Source organism: Momordica charantia (genome assembly GCF_013281855.1).
Source record: "Momordica charantia cultivar OHB3-1 chromosome 11 unlocalized genomic scaffold, Mcharantia_2.0 BLBB01000011.1, whole genome shotgun sequence".
Lineage (NCBI taxonomy): Eukaryota > Viridiplantae > Streptophyta > Magnoliopsida > Cucurbitales > Cucurbitaceae > Momordica > Momordica charantia.
Window position 1 is genome coordinate 8,791,291 of NW_028275159.1, and position 19,740 is coordinate 8,811,030.

The 19,740-nt window shown below is 37.7% G+C and overlaps 3 protein-coding genes across 3 annotated transcripts; 2 read left to right on the top strand and 1 right to left on the bottom strand.

Annotated features, from left to right (window-relative positions):
- Positions 1-3,550, top strand: XYLT (beta-1,2-xylosyltransferase). The gene is made up of 3 exons (XM_022283703.2): positions 1-976; positions 1,637-1,786; positions 2,404-3,550. The coding sequence occupies exons 1-3, from the start codon at positions 314-316 to the stop codon at positions 3,121-3,123; spliced, it is 1,533 nt and encodes a 510-aa protein (XP_022139395.2). The 5' UTR covers positions 1-313; the 3' UTR covers positions 3,124-3,550.
- A 6,798-nt stretch (positions 3,551-10,348) lies between these two features.
- On the top strand, positions 10,349-13,380 carry LOC111010604 (Putative lysine decarboxylase family protein). Its single transcript, XM_022284088.2, has 4 exons — positions 10,349-10,829; positions 12,180-12,308; positions 12,515-12,699; positions 12,781-13,380. Exons 1-4 carry the CDS (start codon positions 10,629-10,631, stop codon positions 13,160-13,162), a joined length of 897 nt encoding a protein of 298 aa, XP_022139780.1. The 5' UTR covers positions 10,349-10,628; the 3' UTR covers positions 13,163-13,380.
- A 1,697-nt stretch (positions 13,381-15,077) lies between these two features.
- LOC111010364 (tornado 1) lies at positions 15,078-19,740 on the bottom strand. Its single transcript, XM_022283737.2, has 3 exons — positions 18,055-19,740; positions 16,706-17,946; positions 15,078-16,619 (listed from the first exon to the last, which is right to left on the bottom strand). Exons 1-3 carry the CDS (start codon positions 19,547-19,549, stop codon positions 15,252-15,254), a joined length of 4,104 nt encoding a protein of 1,367 aa, XP_022139429.1. The 5' UTR covers positions 19,550-19,740; the 3' UTR covers positions 15,078-15,251.

Genomic DNA, 19,740 nt, shown 5'->3' on the forward strand with positions numbered 1-19,740 from the left:
AAAATATCTTCTTCTTTGTTAGAGAGATAAGATAGAGAAGGAGTTAGAGAGGGAAAATTTCTCTTCCCAATTTCTTCTCTTTGTTTTGTCTATCAGAATAAACAATTCATGTTTTCTCTCTCTGAGAATCCATGAACAGACCACACCGAGATTGAGTGAAACCCAAGCCATGGCCATGGCGCTACTGAATCACAATCACAAAAGCTTTTGAATCCAACCCAAGAAATCAAATACAGTTCACTTAAACTTACTTTTGAGTTCCGATTCAATTTCTGTGCACACCCTTTAAACCCCATTTCAATTTCAATCCGCCATGAACGCCAAAACCCAAGCTCGGTCACTGAAGATCCTGTTCCTTCTCTTCGCCTTCAACACCCTCACTCTCTCCATCTACTTCACCTTCCACTCCAAATCCTCTTCCCCTTCCCCTCCCGATTCCGGCCGCCGCAACCACATTTCCGCCGCCGCCGTTGCAACCCACTTCCCGGAGAATCGCCGTTCTTCCAAGCCCTGGCCCATCTTGCCCTCTTACCTCCCCTGGTCTCTCTCCCCCGCGCCTCCCCGCTCCTGCGAGGCCTATTTCGGCAATGGCTTCACCCGCCGGCTCGATCTTCTCAAACCTAACTCAAACTCTCCCGGCGCCGGCTGGTTCCGCTGCTGGTTCAGCGACACTCTGGGCAGCTCCGTATGCGAGGGAGGCAGAGTCCGAATGTGGCCGGACAGGATTTCCATGTCCAGAGGAGGCGAGCGCCTGGAGGAGGTGATCGGGAGGGAAGAAGAGGAGGAGTTGCCGGAATTTCAGAGCGGCGCTTTTGAGCTTGACGGCAGTGATTACTCCGCCGGCGAGGAGAGGGTTTTGGCGAGCAGGGAATTTCTGGATCAGTACGTGCCGGAAGGGGAGGTTCAGAGGCACACCATGCGCGCATTGTTTGCTTCATTTCGAGTTCTTCAAGGAAATCATTTCGAATGCCAAGAGGTAGAGCTTTTTTGTTCTTCCATTTCTGCAATTTTTTAAATCTGAAACTGATGGGAGTATCAGCGTTTGCTTCTCCAATTTTGAATCAACAATATTAAATTTTATGGGTCTTTGTGATTTTGGGATTTGAGGCATAAGTTTGTTGGGTTTTGGAGCTTTTGTTCTTCCATTCCAATGCCCAAGTAACTAGACCTTATGCAAAGCATTTGCAATTTTTTTAAACAAAATTTGGAAGTTATGAAACTTCCATTTTCGGATTAGAGTATTAGCTTTTGAATCTCTTCATGTTTGAATCAAGAATATTAAATTTTATGGGTTTTTGTGATCTGGGGTTTTTATATACTGACTTCTGAATCAACATTCTGGGAACTTGGAATTAATTAGTATTTTGTTAGCACACAATTAATGAATCTAATAGAAACTTCTTAGTAAGAGAAAGAGCAGATTTAGTAACTGCAAACATTTTGGCTTCACTCTGTCTTTTTTGATCTCTAATCTGGACTGACATTAACAAATATAATATGCAATTGAATAATCAGTTAAACCAATCAAGTTTCATTTTGGACTTGGTCTTCTTCATCATGATACTTTATTCCATATTGAGCTTCAGCGAAATTAAGGTTGTTTCTATGGTTTCTGAATCAAAGGCTCCGTTTACAGTGGATCGACGAGCCCGTGCTTCTGGTGACGCGATTCGAGTATGCAAATCTTTTTCACACGGTTACGGATTGGTATAGCGCTTATGTGAGTTCGAGGGTTGTTGGCTTGCCTAATCGACCTCATCTGGTCTTCGTCGACGGGCATTGTAAGGTACATCTCCAATTCTCTGAAGCTCTTAGCTCTCTTTTCCTTTCCTTTTGAATGGAGGCTGCTGTTTTTTGTTTGGTTTATTGAGGATAAGGTGTTTGGAGATTAACACAAAGTTTGGTGGCTGGGATTAGTAGAAGAAAACTGAGAAAGAGATGATTTGGAGTTTTAAAGATGTGGAACTGGGAATATCTATAGATATGAATTCTTCAGATCTTGATAGCTTCATGAAAGTGATGTGAAAAACTTGAAGATAACTAGACATACTTGGTGCACTTGAATGGATTCTCGATTTTTCGGGTTGGGGCAAGTAATTCGGTTGATTCGAAATGGAAACTCGGGGTGGAGTTTTAAATTTGAACATCAACATAGATGGTATTTGAATTTGAAGACTTCTTTTGAAAGAAAATTAAAAGTTATGAGGTTTGGTTCAACTTATTTTAAGTTTTGGGGTGATTCCATCTTTTTTTTTTTTTTTTTTTTTTTCCATGTAGATGGATAGCGATTTGAAGTCATATAATGCCACATTTTTTTAGTATTATCTGTATGTAAGCTTCATTTGCAAGAAAGAAAGATACTAAAATAATATCTATGTTTTGTTGTTTCCTCAATATTTTAAGACACCTTTGGAAGAGACATGGAGGGCATTGTTTTCAAGTCTTAAATATGCCAAAAATTTCAGCACACCGGTTTGTTTTCGCCATGTGATCTTCTCGCCCCTAGGATACGAAACTGCGCTATTCAAGGGTCTGACCGAGGGGATCAATTGTCATGGAGGGTCTGCTCATGATCTTTGGCTTAAACCTGATGACCAAAAAACTGCTAGATTATCTGAGTTTGGAGAAATGGTTAGAGCAGCTTTTGGGTTCCCAGTTGACAGACAAGTCGAAAGGCCACCCTCAGTTCACAACATTCTCTTCGTCCGCCGTGAGGATTACTTAGCCCATCCCCGTCATGGTGGTAAGGTTGAATCCAGACTTAGCAATGAACAAGAAGTCTTTGAGTCTTTGCAGAACTGGGCATCTAGTCACAGAGAGTGTAAAGTAAACCTGGTGAACGGGTTGTTCGCACACATGTCGATGAAGGAACAACTCCGAGCCATCCAAGACGCCTCGGTCATTATCGGGGCACACGGTGCAGGTCTCACTCACATAATATCTGCCTTACCAAAAACGGTGATCTTGGAAATCATTAGCAGTCTATTTAGAAGGCCTCATTTTGCATTGATTGCTCAGTGGAAAGGCTTGGAGTACTACGCCATTAATCTCTCGGGATCACGTGCCAATCCAGAAGTCGTTGTCGACCACCTTTCGCGCATCATGACGAGCCTTGGATGCTGAAAACGATTTTCGATTTCTGATATTAATCTCTCTAACTATTAGGAAATGAAAGAAAATCCAGCACTTTGTATCTACAAATACAGATGCTCCCATTTTGAGTTGACAAGCTCCGAGTTTGAAGAGACCGATTCACCCTGTATCTAACTTGCCATAGACTTGGCTCGAAGTACGAGCATACCAACCAAGGTCGACGATGAAAGATTCGGGCTATTTAAGCTTCAAGAATGGTATGTATTCTAACACTTCAATCCCCCTTTAAGTTTAAGTTTAGTACATAGAAGAGATCAATTAGCATTCTTTGAAAACATCCCTTCTCTCTAGATTGCATTGTTATTTCCATGCTCTATTGTCTATATCGTTAATGTTCATATAAAGTTTCATGGTATATTTATGGTTGAATTACAAGCTTAGACTGTAAACTTTTAAACTCGAGTTTGATGTGTTTTATAGGTCTGAAATTTCAATTTTATGCTTAGTTGATAGACACAAAATCGAAAGAGCCATTATCTATTATTATTATTATAATTATTTGTATCTAATAGATAAATTTGAAAAAATGTTGAATAGGTTAGAGATCTATTAGACACTTATTAAACAACATATTAGAAACAAAATTGAAAGTTCAGGAATCTACTATACACTTCCTATATACACTTCCTATATTTATCTAGCGATGAGTTGGAAAAGACATAACTCTTCTACGATACGAAATGAGCAATCAGGTGTTTTTTTTAGTTTAACGACATGTAGGGATAGAGGTTCAAACTTTCGATCTTTAACTAGTTGAATTACATCTAGATTATCAAAGAATCACATATTCGTGTAACGGTCAAAAGATAGAAGGGGTGAATTTAGATAGATGGTTTAGAGGTAGAAGATGCTAAAGTGAAAGAAAAGAGGGGCATCTGATTCAGATTTCACAAAGACTGCCATTTGGGTTTGGTGAAGGAAGAAAAAGAGTGGATGGAAAAAAAAGAATGTTTGTTTCCAAAGTCACACACTCTAATTATATTCTATAGTTTATTTCAAAGATGGGATCATAGAATATAAGATAATATAATAGATGATAGGTGCATTTCCCAATTTCCAACACCATTATTAAACTCTCATAAAAAAAAACACCATCATTAAACTTGTTAATTTGTAAAGTTGGAACCACTCCCTAGGTAGGGATGCACTGAATTTCATACCACATTACCAAATTCATATGTTTCTTTGTTTTTTTGTATCGTTCTTGTTCTTGTTTTCTTTGTAAATGGTCGAGAATTTGAACTCACGATCATTTGGTTAGATAAATATATCTTAACCAGGTTGACAAAAAAGATAAATATTTTATATGAAAAATCAATTTTAAAAATAAATATTCAAAACTTTGTTTAAGTTATATTTATTTTTTATTTTTTATTATACATTTTATAAATTCAAAATGATAAAATAATATTTTTATTTAACTTTTAAAAGTGTCTAATAGATTTATAAATTTTTAATTTTATGTTTAATAGGATTTTGGGTTTTAAATTTTGTATCTAATGGGTCTCGGACTTAATTGACATTTTCTAAAATTCAAACTTATCAGACATAAAATTGAAACTTACATTTTAAAATTCAGAAATTTATTAGGTACAAAATTGAGAATTTAATGATCTATTATACACTTATTATACACTTTTTAAAACTTGTAGATTTATTAGACACAAACTTTAATTTAAGCTTAAAATTTTATTTGGTCAAATTAGTTTCTAAATTTAAATAAGTAGTGAGATTAGTCTTTTTCTGTTAGTTGAATTTTCTTTAAAGGCTTGGACTAATTGGGGGTAATTTTGTAGTTGAATGAGGCTACTTTTTGTGTTTACTCTCTAGATGTATCAGATGTTTAGGGCAGGTTTGGCAGATTTATTTTTTAGAATTGTTTTCAGATTCTGCCATTTAAATAGTGAAAATTATGAAAATAATTTTTAGTGTTTATAGATTTTGTATTTGAAACTTTAAACGTAGAATTACATTAAAAAAAGATAAATTTTTTTATAATTATATTATTTCATGTTATAAACCCATTTTATTTTTGTTAAAAGTCAAAAAAAAGGATTAAAATGTAAATATTATAAATTAGATAATAATGTAAAATAATATTTTTACAAAATTTATAACACGTATATTAATAAATTAATTAATATTATTTTAGGTTTGAACTAAATATTTAACATATTAACGAATCCCTTGATCACAAACCCCCTTAACTTTTTGGTCAGGTTTGAATATTTTTGGAGTACTTAATTTTTATGACTGTGTTAAGTATTATTTTTGGTAGCTCTTTTTTTTTCTTTTTAAGTGTTCTAATGGTTTGGATTTTGTTTGATTCTTGGAAAGATTTTTTAATTTGATTTTGATGAGGTATTAATTTCTCAGTTTATTCAAGTTTAGGATTCAATTTTGATAGCCAAAGCGAGTATAGCTCTTGACATATATCTCCAACCTCGTTGTGAGTTCGACTCCTCACCCACACTCTTAAATGTTGTACTAAAAAAAGATTCAATAATTTTATTGTTAATTCTCATATTTCATTTAATAAAAATTTTATGTGAGACTTGTGACTTGTTTTAAACCACATCTATCAAGTAGTTTATCAAATTTAGAAATAGGTGGCCTACGGTTTTTTGTTTTGAAAATATAAGGACTAAAATCAAGTTGGCTGCCTAATAAAGGCACAAGTCACGATCAACTCCTTCGAAACTCGAGTTTTATTTTCTCTTCCTCTTTCAGTTCAATGGAGCTTCTTTCAACCACTGATAACAAAGTTTCAATAAGATATCGAGGTTCAGGTTCAAACTCATCGAATTCAAACTCTCTCCTTATTGAAAATAAAACAACACTGACTAAATCACAATTTTGTGAAGGAATATAATCAAATTGTAATTTGTAACTTTTTTTAATTTCATTTTATTTTTCATACTTCAAGTAGATCTTATTAAAAGACTATTATTAGTGAATGGTGTTGTTTTCCATCCAAATTTAATATTAATATGAAATTGCTAAGTTGCATTGAATATATTTTAAAAAATATATATATAACATGAGATGATTCAAACTTTTAATCTATAAAGAAGATTACTAGCATTTTGATCCATTCAACTATATTTAAATTTATCTAATAAATATAATTGCTAAAAGTACATAAATTATAAACATAATTTAGTGGTAACTTTATCACTTCCTTCAATTAAAAAAATAAAACTTTAGCACTTGCATCTATATTATAATAAACTCTAGCACTTTTCTTTTTGGACCAAAATAAACTTTAGCACCTTCACCATTATAGACCATTTTCTCAATTAAATAAATATCCAATTAATAATGTTTAATTAGAACAAAAGGGAGTGGATGAGTTGTTTTTGCTCTAATTAGATTTTCTAATTGTTTGGTTAACGAGTGTTTAAGTATATAATGGAGGCATCAATGAAATATTATATCACTACAAAATAAACATATTCAATTTAAGTTTGACCAATAAATTAGACCATTCGAAATTGCCAAAATCAAATTTAAGTTTTCTAAAAATTATATTGCAAATTAAACATCAAATTCCAGCAATTTCCAACTCGTCAAGGGGAAATTGGGATTTTTGACCCCTTTCAATAACCACTCTGGATTTTTGACCCCCTTTTGTTTTTTACTGGCATGCGAGACGAGACTGGAACCAAGGCCAAGGGCAGGAACTCCACCAACAGGAACCCTATCATCAACCAATAGGCCAGGAGCGGAAACGGAAGCCGAGGAGCTCTCATAAGAATCCAACTAGAAAGCGGTTCTTGCTCAGGTTTCAGGGAATCCCTAAAAAGCCCAGGTCAAGACTAGACTAAGAGTAGGTGTGGTTGCAACCAATCCAATAGTGCTTCTTACGGAGAAGTGTTTCAAGTCATTCGATTAAGGACACTAGCTACCCTTTTCTGGATTTGTGACGGGAGGCAGGAAACTCCGTCTATACCACAGCTTGAGACGAGACCCGGGAGTCATGACCCCTTCACCTCAGATTTCTAACCCCTCCCCTTATTTTATCATGTAAATTGACGAAATTGCCCTCATTTCATAATAAATGCATTTATGATATAATAAATTTCCAACCAACCCACCAACCACCAACTTAACAATTCTCATTTTGTTTTTTCAACTCCAAATCACCACACACGCAAGTCACGTTTTTTTTTCCAATACTCAAAGATTTTCTCCACGTGATTGTTGGCCCACATTATCCAATCGATCGATCCCCACATAATCCGTTATCTCGAATCCATTGTTTTCACAATATAGGTATGTCCATTTCATCATTTTAGAATATTGTACTTCTTCAAACTTGTAATGATACGAAATTTTATCATTTTTCTAGAAAAAACATTATTTTACGGAAAACAGAAATGAAGTCTAGAATTTATCTTGGACCGGGATTGGTACCGGGATGAAATTTAGAACCGGGTTTGAGATCGAGATAGAAGGTAAACTCAAGCCCGGTCCTTCATGTCCAGATACGACCGGGACCGGGATCGAGATGGGGATAAACTGGGGTAGACCGGGATAGGGATTGGGACCGGGATAGGGATTGTCTCGCTCTCGTTGTCTCGATCTCGCTGTATCGCTCTCCTTGACTCGTTCTCACTGACTCGATCTCGCTGTCTCGCTCTCGATGCTTCGCTCTCGATGTCTCGCTCTCGATGTCTCGCTCTCGATGTTATGCTCTCGATCTCATTCGCTATCCTTCTTTTTTTTGTTATTCTCCATGTATGTATATGTTATTCCTCGTCCCGGTCCATTTCGAACCGGGATGAGTCCCAAGATGAATTCCAGAAGGATGGTCTTTCTGGATACCATCTCGGTCTTCATCCCGGTCTATTTTGAACCGGGATGAGGCCCGAGATGGAATCCAGAAAGTCCATCCTTCTGGAATGGACTTTCAGGGTTTCATCCCGGTCCTAAATCCACCGGGCTTAAAGCCGAGATGGAACCCTGAAAGTCAAAAATTAAAACAAAACAATGGAAGCAACAATAAATCAAACTTCATAATAACTACTTCAGATAGAGCCGAATGTTGAAATCATTCACACCCACGCAAAGAACGAAGAAAAAAAAGGTAGAAAATCATTCACAATAAGATCGCGAGTTCGAAAGAAAAATTACCTCAATTAGGGAAGGGGGAAAGCTTTGATAGAGACGAAGTAAGGGAGACGAAGAAGAAACGACGGAGATGAACTTTCTGGTTGTGAGGGAGAGACCGGGATGAAAACTGGGATGAACAACGAGATAGTGAATGAGGGAGGGGAAGGACCGAGACAGGGAGGGAAAGGAGGGGAGGGCTGGGTTTGATTTCTTTTTTTAAATTGAGGGTAACTTGGTAATTTTACACCGCAAAATAAGGAGAGGGGTCAGAAATCTGAGGTGGAGGGGTCATAAATAGGTAAAAATCAAAAGGGGGTCAAAAGTATAAAGTGGTTATTGAAAGGGGTCAAAAATCTCAATTTCCCACTCGTCAAGGCATATTTCTCGACCAAAAAGGGTAGGTTAGGCCCGGTCCATTTCGAACCGGGATGAGTCCCAAGATGGATTCCAGAAGGATGGTCTTTCTGGATACCATCTCGGTCTTCATCCCGGTCTATTTTGAACCGGGATGAGGCCCGAGATGGAATCCAGAAAGTCCATCCTTCTGGAATGGACTTTCAGGGTTTCATCCCGGTCCTAAATCCACCGGGCTTAAAGCCGAGATGGAACCCTGAAAGTCAAAAATTAAAACAAAACAATGGAAGCAACAATAAATCAAACTTCATAATAACTACTTCAGATAGAGCCGAATGTTGAAATCATTCACACCCACGCAAAGAACGAAGAAAAAAAAGGTAGAAAATCATTCACAATAAGATCGCGAGTTCGAAAGAAAAATTACCTCAATTAGGGAAGGAGGAAAGCTTTGATAGAGACGAAGTGAGGGAGATGAAGAAGAAACGACGGAGATGAACTTTCTGGTTGTGAGGGAGAGACCGGGATGAAAACTGGGATGGACAACGAGATAGTGAATGAGGGAGGGGAATGACCGAGACAGGGAGGGAAAGGAGGGGAGGGCTGAGTTTGATTTCTTTTTTTAAATTGAGGGTAACTTGGTAATTTTACACCGCAAAATAAGGAGAGGGGTCAGAAATCTGAGGTGGAGGGGTCATAAATAGGTAAAAATCAAAAGGGGGTCAAAAGTATAAAGTGGTTATTGAAAGGGGTCAAAAATCCCAATTTCCCACTCGTCAAGGCATATTTCTCGACCAAAAAGGGTAGGTTAGGCCCGGTCCATTTCGAACCGGGATGAGTCCCAAGATGGATTCCAGAAGGATGGTCTTTCTGGATACCATCTCGGTCTTCATCCCGGTCTATTTTGAACCGGGATGAGGCCCGAGATGGAATCCAGAAAGTCCATCCTTCTGGAATGGACTTTCAGGGTTTCATCCCGGTCCTAAATCCACCGGGCTTAAAGCCGAGATGGAACCCTGAAAGTCAAAAATTAAAACAAAACAATGGAAGCAACAATAAATCAAACTTCATAATAACTACTTCAGATAGAGCCGAATGTTGAAATCATTCACACCCACGCAAAGAACGAAGAAAAAAAAGGTAGAAAATCATTCACAATAAGATCGCGAGTTCGAAAGAAAAATTACCTCAATTAGGGAAGGAGGAAAGCTTTGATAGAGACGAAGTGAGGGAGATGAAGAAGAAACGACGGAGATGAACTTTCTGGTTGTGAGGGAGAGACCGGGATGAAAACTGGGATGGACAACGAGATAGTGAATGAGGGAGGGGAATGACCGAGACAGGGAGGGAAAGGAGGGGAGGGCTGGGTTTGATTTCTTTTTTTAAATTGAGGGTAACTTGGTAATTTTACACCGCAAAATAAGGAGAGGGGTCAGAAATCTGAGGTGGAGGGGTCATAAATAGGTAAAAATTAAAAGGGGGTCAAAAGTATAAAGTGGTTATTGAAAGGGGTCAAAAATCCCAATTTCCCACTCGTCAAGGCATATTTCTCGACCAAAAAGGGTAGGTTCGAATCCCCACCCGCAAAGTTGTGAATTAGATCTGATGATCCATGGAGAGAATTAAGTACTAAAAAAGGAAAAAAAAAACTCTCCAAAATTGAAAATACATTAAAATAAAAAAAGAAATTCTTGATGGACATCTTCCATCTTTCATCTCCAGTGTGAAAAGACCCAAATACCCTCCCTTTCGTTCAAAAACTACAGTCCTTAGCCTTCCTGTTCGGAAACTTCGAAGCTCGGGTATAGCTAAATCCAAATTCGCGATCAAATTTGAACTTTTGATTCCTCAATTCTCACTCCCCGTATAGATTAAACCCTCGAAATTCAAACCCCAGTTCGTCATTCTTTCTGCTGCCTTCTATTTCCCACGCGTCGCGGAGTATTTGACGAATTTGTCTGAAAAAACAAAGAATCAAGTTCTTTGAACAATCGGGGTGTTTCAGAATGAGTTTCTCGATGTTGGGTTCTTCGCGATGTGAATTTTTGGTGCGAAATTCTCACCAGAGGACTGTGAAGTTCCACTCGTTCGATGAAAGAGAGAAGAAATTGGTGTTCAGATTCTCAAAGTCTCGGTGTGACCCAGCGAGAGCCCTACTTCGCAAGCATGAAGCAATTGAGTTTGAAGAGAGGACAAGTCCCGTCGAGGTAGTTCTAAATTCCAGCAAATTTTTTTTTAACTCTTTTGTTTGGTTCTTCTGAAATCTCCAGGTTACTTTGATTTTTTACTTTTTGTTGGATGATTTAAATCATTTGAGAAAAATGTCTGTATGTCAATGAAGACAAAACGTCGAGATCCATGGAATCCAGAAGAAACTACTGAAATTGTCTGTTTTAGAACATGTGACTTTTTTGTTTGATTTCTAGGAGATATTTACATTGAATTTATGGTACTGACATTATGCCACGTAGTTGTTTATGTGCATATCTCCATTCTTTATCTGCAGTTAAATAGGGGGTTTTTAGATTTTTAATATCTCAGAGATTAAGCATCCTTAGTTCTGTTTTCTTTTACTTTGTTGTTCCCGTAGAAAGGAAATCAGCTGATCTAGTACACTTAATGCTCCAAAATTTTGATAGTTCAACTTCAACCAATCCGTGTCTTGGGTGAAAGAGAGGATATCTCGACCGTGAGAAAGAACGGGAAATACATAATTCAACCACTAGGATTAGGATTTTCTAAATTTGAATATGAAGTTTCCAGTGGTTGTTTCCTTTTGCTTGATATGTCATTATGAATAGTATAGATCAAAATTAGTTAGTTGTTGCATGAAGGGATTGTGCATTTCTTGCTAGGGAGGCCACTATTTCCTTTTCTCTCTCTTTTTTTTTTTGGTGTTTGGTGGAAAGCATCACTTGTGCTTCTTGGATATCTCAGTTATATTTTGATAGGAAGACAACCTCTTATATGTCTTTTGTACTAGTGAGATATGACAAATTATATTTGGTTTTACCTTTCTACGGAGCACATTCTCTTTAATTTTAGCGGTTTGAGTTGTTCTTACCATTATGTATTAATTTCGTCATGTGGAATCTTGTCTCTTGGGGTCGAGTTGCTGTTTTAAATAAGATTTGTGATTAGGTTTAGGTGTTTCAATTGGTAGGTAAGACTATTTCTCTTGTTGCCTATTTTTTGTGGCTATGTTGAGTGTTTTTTTTGGCGGGTTTGGGTGTCTTAGGTTTGGGAATCGCGTTTTCTTTGTGCTGCTTCATTTTGTGGCTGGGGTTGACTGGGGTTAGGCACATTTATGACTGGTTGGTCTTTGGAATTCTCTAACTTGATTTCGAGGAGGGTATTAATAATACCACTTATTCAAGTTCAGAAAATATTAGACGAAATGAAAATTTTTAAAGTTAAATTTCACTTAATTTTCCTTTTTCTTAGCAATACAATCATCTAGCTAATGAAATAAGTTGGTTTATTTTCTGATTGAAATTTTGAACATTATTTTACCTTGCCCAACAGTTGTTTATTTATTTTCTTCTATTGTATTTAAGGTTAGAACAGAGATAGCAAAATGCTATGAATTAATAAGCAGACTAGGTAGAGGAGTTGTTTATCTCGGTTCGTCAAGGATGGGACCTGATCACGCTCATTACCAGGAAGCGTTCGAATTGAGTAGAGAGGTAAGCCCATTCTCCATCGTTTATGATTAAGTTAAGAGGAAAATACATGACAATCAACCGGTAGGTATCACAGTTCAACTGTTACGAAGAGCAGAACATCAAAACTTAGATGCTTACATGTGAAAAGTTGTGATGAAATGCAAAAAACAGATAAAATAAATAACTTTCAATTTTGTGAGTCTATTTCTCAAATCCGTGCTATGCAGATTTCAGAACTTTTGGATTGCACTACTTGGTCAGGTGTCGGTCCAGGCCTTATGGATGCGGTTACAAAAGGCGCTCTGCAGGCAGGAAATCCTGTAGGTGGATTCAAAATTGGTAGAGAATCTGGTGAATGGACATCCTCAAAGTTTCATCCGTACCTACCTTCAGAATCTTATTTTACTTGCAGGTGAAAGACATAGATCCTATAGTTATCTGACAGCACATAACAGTCGATCCTCTCCTGATTGAACTGCTTTATGTAATTCAGGTTTTTCTCTGCAAGAAAGCACGGGCTTGTAGATGCTGGAGTTAGAAGCTGTAGTTCTGATAGGACTGCTTTTGTTACTCTCCCCGGTGGCATCGGTACATTCGACGAGGTGTTTGAGATTCTAGCTTTGATTCAGCTTAGGAGAATAGGGTCAGAACTTCCTGTTCCCTTCCTGCTGATGAACTATGACTCTTTCTACTCGAAGTTACTCGAATTTTTCGATGATTGTGAAAACTGGGGTACCTTGGCCAAGGGAGAGGTCGATTCGCTTTGGAAAGTCTGTGACAATAATGCCGAAGCCCTGGCGTATTTGGCCAGTTTTTACAATCTATCTCCTCATGACAGGGTCAAGAATGAAGTTGGATTGGGAAGCACACATTGAAATCGAGTACTACAACTTGAGAAGTGAAATAATTTTCTACGGTAAATCGACACGATCTTCTTCTCATTACCCCTTATTCTTCTACAAGTGCAATGTAATCGTTTAAAATCGTTATTGTAGCGGTATATTTAACAGGAAAAGGATTGAAGATGCATCGAAACCTCGAGGGAGTATAACGAGCAATAATTCCTTGGGCATTGCTCTTTGCTTGCTTACAACTTGTTCTCTAAATTAGGAAAATATTTTTCACCTGAAAGATGAAAGGAACTTTTTGAGAGGGAATTGTTTGGTTGCTTAGGATTTCAAGTGATTTTAAATTAATTTTGTTGTTAAAAAATTTTAAAATAAATTACTTATTCAATAAATTACTTTTTTTTTTGTCATTTCTAGCGAACATGAAACAAAGTAATTTAATTATAATAATTTTTAAATTATTCTCGTTCCAAATGAGATAAATAATTTAAAATTATATTTTGAATTTCAAATTACAAGATTTAAGAGCACTTCTTGAAACTTTCTTAATACCAAATAGAAGGTAAAGGAATCAAAGGGAAAATATACCATTGTCAAAGGCCAAAGACTATTGAAGTGAAGTGTATTATGGTTTTAAATATTTGTTGATACGTCGACATTTTCATTGACGTATCCGTGTTTCCAAAGTACAAGAAAATCAACAAAATATAAAAAATATGAACGAAATGTCATTAATATATACACAATATTAATATTAATTATTTTTAACTAATTTAGAAATAGGAAAATGTTTATTCGTTAATTTAAATATTTTTTACAATTTTTTAACTTTTCTAACTTTTATAGAAATATCCGTGATTGACATTTTATCAATATTTTCATCAATATTTCCATGAAATCGAGACTTCGACATTTCCATCGACATCGACATTTAAAACATTGATTGTAGTTCATTTATAATCGTGTTTCTTGAACACAATTTATCACGATGCCAACAAATATTACAATTTGCTAAAAAATTACCATACTTTTGTCATTAACTTACATATCATCATATCAAATTTATTGGGTGCCAACCTTGTGGATGTATGGTGCACGACACATGTAATCTGCCATTCGGATTTTTGACTCATTTTCACTTTTTACCTTTGTAAAATTATAAAATATCCCTCCATCAATTTAAAATCGCTAAAGCTAGCACACTTGGCGTATATCTTTTGTTGGAAAGATCAAAGAAAGAAAGGAATTACTAATTAACACATTCCGTCCTAATTAACCGTAGTCCTTTTTGGACCAATGAACCACCTATGATGATTAATACGTACCTTGATCGATACAAAAATTTTGTTTAACTATTTATTTTTCATAAAAAAAAAGATAAATTTTTTTTTCTTCTCCCATTTTATTATGCATTTCCCTCCTATACTTGTTAAAGATATATATATAAAAACATATGTAAGTACTATCACTTCCAGCAACCAAATCTTATAAGGTAAATTTCTAGACTTTACATTAAAAAAATGTTCCTTTATTTTATTTAAACAAGACTTAATTGTTAAACATCCCTACTTTCTTTTAAAAGGTGATTGATTCAAATCTTATCCCAATATAATATTCTAAGAAAAATTATTTTATAACATTACTTGAATTTGTGTGGTAAAGTCACAATCAATATCAAAGTAAATTCGATTAAAAAAGGACCCCACGAATGCCTAAAAAAAACAGTAGACCAAAGTGAATAAGTGAGAAAGTTTAGTACCAAAAAGAGGATTTCAACTTTTTTTTATGGTACAAAATTCATCTAGCAATATAACTAGTTTATGCTATTAGTTGTAATTTCCTCTGTACAATATATACCATCATTTGTGACGAGTCTGTCAAAGCGAGCATAATTCAGCGATAATTGACATTTGTGGTGAGCCCGAGGAATGTCTCCTTTCGATCAAGCTTTTCAAACTAAAATAGCTTTATTTTGGCCCCGACGTTAGAAATTCAAAACAATGGACTATAGAATTTCCACAAGAAATAATTTCAGTAGAAGATCTAAGCTTGGGAGAAAATTTTATTGTTGTAAATTTTGATGTTAGTTTGCATATTATGAATTATGTTGGGCATTTCAAATGGGAACTTCAATAATTTCATGTGCTCTGAGGCTCATGTGCCTTCTGCAGATCCATGCAATGTGACCATCATCCCGGTATCTCACCCTCCACAGCCCGAACTTCTCGGCAATGTCTTTTCCGGTTGAACATCTTTGTTCTCTCAAGTAATCCATAACCCATTGCTGTGCTGTTCTAAGATCTTGGTGAATGTCCCCAGCTCTGCTTCTTCCCCTGCGTCCCATAGCTGCAGCCCCAACCGCTCCTGCAGCTGCTGCCCCGTAAAAAAGAGACGAATCGGCTAGATGCGCAACCTCCCGACTCAAATCTGGGATCATGTGCCCCATTCCTATTGCTACCTGGGCTCCTATTCTGAGAGAGAATGTTACCAGTTTCATGAACTTTGTCATGTATGGAGCTAAAGACCTGACTGCCATATTGTCAATCTGCATTACTTCACAGCCTATCTGATCTTCAACCACATGCATTTCCCTTCGGAACTCGCATAACATGTGTAGTCGGAGAGCATTCATTCCGGAAATCAGGTTGGTAATCAATCTTCTTGAGTAGTTTTCTGTTCTAACAAAATAGAACATGTTGGGTACTCTCCTTTCTTCGATTTCGACGTTGTAATTCACTAGGTAGTTCACTTTGCGATGAAGCTCAAGTAGGAGTCTATGCTCATAATATCTTAGACCTTTTATCTCCTGCTTTAAGTCTCTGATTTCTTGTTCAATGATCTTTAATCTCTGCAAAACAGCTTCGACTCCTTTTGCAATTCCACCAAAGGTTGCTTCGACTTTGTCCGTTTCGTCATTGGATAGCGACTGATCTACTACTTCTAAGTTGTTTTCATGTGGGACTTGCAGTTCAACGGCAAGGTTGTAAAGGTCATGATACCTCCTATGCAAAACTTCCCGGAAATCATCATCGGATAAGAGGTCTCGAGCAAAATCAAAGCCAACTGCAAGAATTTCTCTACCTCCATCTGACACGGGGCACCATGTGTGCTGATATTCATACATCCCCTCAGCAGGAACGGAAAGCAATGCTAGTTTCAGTTGTTGGATGGAGACATGTTGGATTTTCCTGTGTCTCGGTGGTATCAAATTTCTCACGCATTCAGGCCTGATAATGCTTTCGGTCAAGATGATGCCATGGCAGAGGTCGTGAATTGCAGGGATTATAAGCTGCTGGATAAATCGAAGAGTCTCCGTCAAGCTCTTTGTGGAGCACGCCAAGACATCGATATAGTACCCCATTTGGCCTCCAAGCTCTACCCTGACATAAATGCCATTGATGTTTATTGTGATCAGGTATTTCTCCAAACTATAAGTTGCTACATATTGGTTCCTTAGTCCCATGATTTTGTTATGCAGATGCACCTGTATTTCCAACAGAAAACCAAATGATTAGTTATTCAAAACTCACAATGTTCCATCAGAGAGAGAGAGAACAAGAGAATTCTTGCCTGTAGTCGCGGAAAAAAGCCAGGAGTTAGAAACATATGGCTCGAATCATCACACTCTAGGTGTCTCCCTGCGTAGATGCAGTCGGGCATACTTAATGGCCATCTCTGCGGCTTTCCTCTACCCTCTTCGAGAACTGAGGGGATTAACAATGGGGAATTCTGGTCGGATTGGTCTTGTTCGTAACAAAGTTCCAGTTTGAGCATCATTCCCACTACGTCGCTAGCTTGTAAGTTTTCGAATACCTTCGAACTCATGGCCGGGATCTGGCTCTGTAACTTACCTCTTAAAACTTTTTCCAGTTCTTTCCTACTGATAAATCCACTATTGTTGGTTGATTGGCTTTTAAATTCTAATCTGATTAGTTGGCCAAGAACTTCTCCACAGAACCAATCACAATCTAATATTATAAATCCTAATTCTTCAAAGTAAATCACCTCTCCTTGGTCATGTAAGCATCTAGCAATAGCCTTCCTCCTCGTTTCGATCTTATCTTTACTGCCACGCCTCGAGCGGATTCGTAGCTGTGGAATCTGAAGTTGACATAGATCTTGAAACTCTTTCCATCTCATTGCTGGCTTGTTGTAGTTTTCTGATCTCCAGTCTGTCAAAATTTGTATCAGTTCATTACATAGCTGGTAAACTCGCGGAACTCTTTGGAGGATAGTCCGACTCGTTCTCTGAAGGTGATGCAAGAGTTTATTTACTGATGCTGACGAGCGTGCATCGACCGTAAATACTGTCGGGTAGATGTCGACAAAACCTTGGAATTTGTCTCTCAATCCCTGAATCGAAGTCAAAGTTTGCTGCAAGTCATGTGAAGGTTGAATGAGTTTGTCATGATGTGTGAGAACCAAAGTTACATTTGGAAGCACGCATTGTTGTGCTGCTTTTTTCGAGTTGGAGACTATGAACCTTAGCCAATACTGGACATCTTCTTCTATCTCTGTCGGATGTTTCAGTTCTTTGTTACCTGGTTTCCTGAATAAACTGCTGATGATCACAAAAACTGATGCACTTCCTGGCCCTGGAAACATGAGATCTTGGAGAGAACAGAATTCATGCTGACCAGCTAGATTCCAAATTGATAATTTTATGTCTTCATCTTTGAAAGTTTTTATCTTCATTCCAACTGTTCTTACTGCCTGTTCAACTGGAGCCACTAAAGATCTGACTTGGTCTGTGAAGGGAAGTTTTGAAGAACAAAAGTTCTGTAATATGGAGTTACTCAAAGTAGTTTTACCTGAATTTGGGTGTCCAAAGTTAGTTTGATGGTTCAATTTCAAACTATATAAAGTTTAAGAGTAAACTTTCAGGTTTATAAGCTTCATGAAATAGACAATGTTCTTACCTGCATATTCTTGCCCACAGAAGAAAATCCTACAACTTTTTGGCTCTGTCAAGGTCATGTCCAATGAATCTGCCTGGGGCTCGAGATCGGTGTTCCCGTTCTGTCCTAATCTTTGGTAAACTCTATCGGCTTTCCCGGAAGTTTGAAGAGGAGTTCCTGAGAGGTCGATGTCTTCGATCCAGGGGTTCACCTCGAGCATCTCCATTATTGTCTGCAACACCATGTCTCCATCTACACCTTTGGATCCGCGTAACGATAGGTGTCTCAAGGAGGCGTTCTTTTCTAAACTTCTGAAGATTCTTACTACGTCGTTGGGTCTCAAGGTATGATCATCGTATATCCCGAGATGAGTTAGAGTTTCGTTTGTCGTTAGCATCCGTAAAATGGCTGCAAGCCCATCTCTTCCTATCTTATTTTTCCGACCTCCAAATGTTACATATTTGAGAGTTATGTTTGCTTGAAGTTGCAGGGCCGAGAACCGGCTTAAAGGGCAGAGTAAATGCTCGACTCCGATGCCCGTAAACAAGTTTCCATCAAGAAACAAACTCTGCAAGTGCTTGTTCTTGAAAAGTCCAGCTGCTACATGCAGAATTGCCTCATCTCTTAAGTGAGTTTTTGACAACTTCACCTCCTTCAGGCATTGGTTTTGCTCCAACGCCCGTCGGAACTCCTTTGCCCACCGAGATTTCAACCGGATTCCAGTCATGTCCAGCGTCTTAACCGTTGAGTTTAACCCGAGCGCACAGGCAACCCTGCAAGCGCCATTTATGTCGAGCCTATAGATTCTGAGTGTGCTATTACCAGGCACAAACTCAACCACCTTTGAACTTTTTCCTCCATTTTCTCCACTCCAAATGTGCACTTCCATATTCCTATTCATGGCCAAAACTGCAGATATCAATGGGGTTATAGTGATTGAATTTGAGTCAAAAATGGACAACAACTTCAGAGTTGAGTTTTCTTCGACCATCTTCGAGAGTTCTTCCGCTCCTTTCAACCCGATCGAGTCCTCCCAAATCTGTAACTCCTCCAACGAACCATTCTCCTTCAAACCAGAGGCAATCAAACCAACCCCAACTGACCCAATTCCGCATTCTGAAAACATAACCTCCTTCATCCCTTTGTTCGTCCTCAAAACACGACACAACTCCACCAAGCATTCTTTACTCAATCTGTTTCGTCGAAACACAACTTGCCTAACACTCAAATTACCATCAAGCAACTCACAAAGCTCTCGCAATTGCTCGAGTTCCCAATCGACAAGATTGAATTCCAAGCTTCTGAGGGAGCTGTGGCAGCTCAAGGCTGTGAGAAAGCAAGACAAGTATGGAATGTCATCTCTGGAGAGGTCAATTTTCATGGAGTCTTCGGTTTCGACACGGCAGCAGGAAGCAGACTGAGAAAGGTGGAAGGACAGGCTCTGAGGGCCGGGGCTGTCGGGTCCAAGAGCGTTCAATGCCCGATCGAGATCGCCATGGCTCTGGTCAGAAGCCATTGATGGGGAGAAAGCTGAGAGCTGAGAGCTCTCCTTTGTGAAACTGATTTTTGCTTTATTGGGAGGGAAAAAGAAAAATAAGCATTTTTTTTTTATTTTTGTGAGAATTTCAAGATGGAGACTTTTTGTCAAAGAATGATTTGATGATTTACAACTGTAAAATCATATGCAATTATTTAAGACGGGTTTTA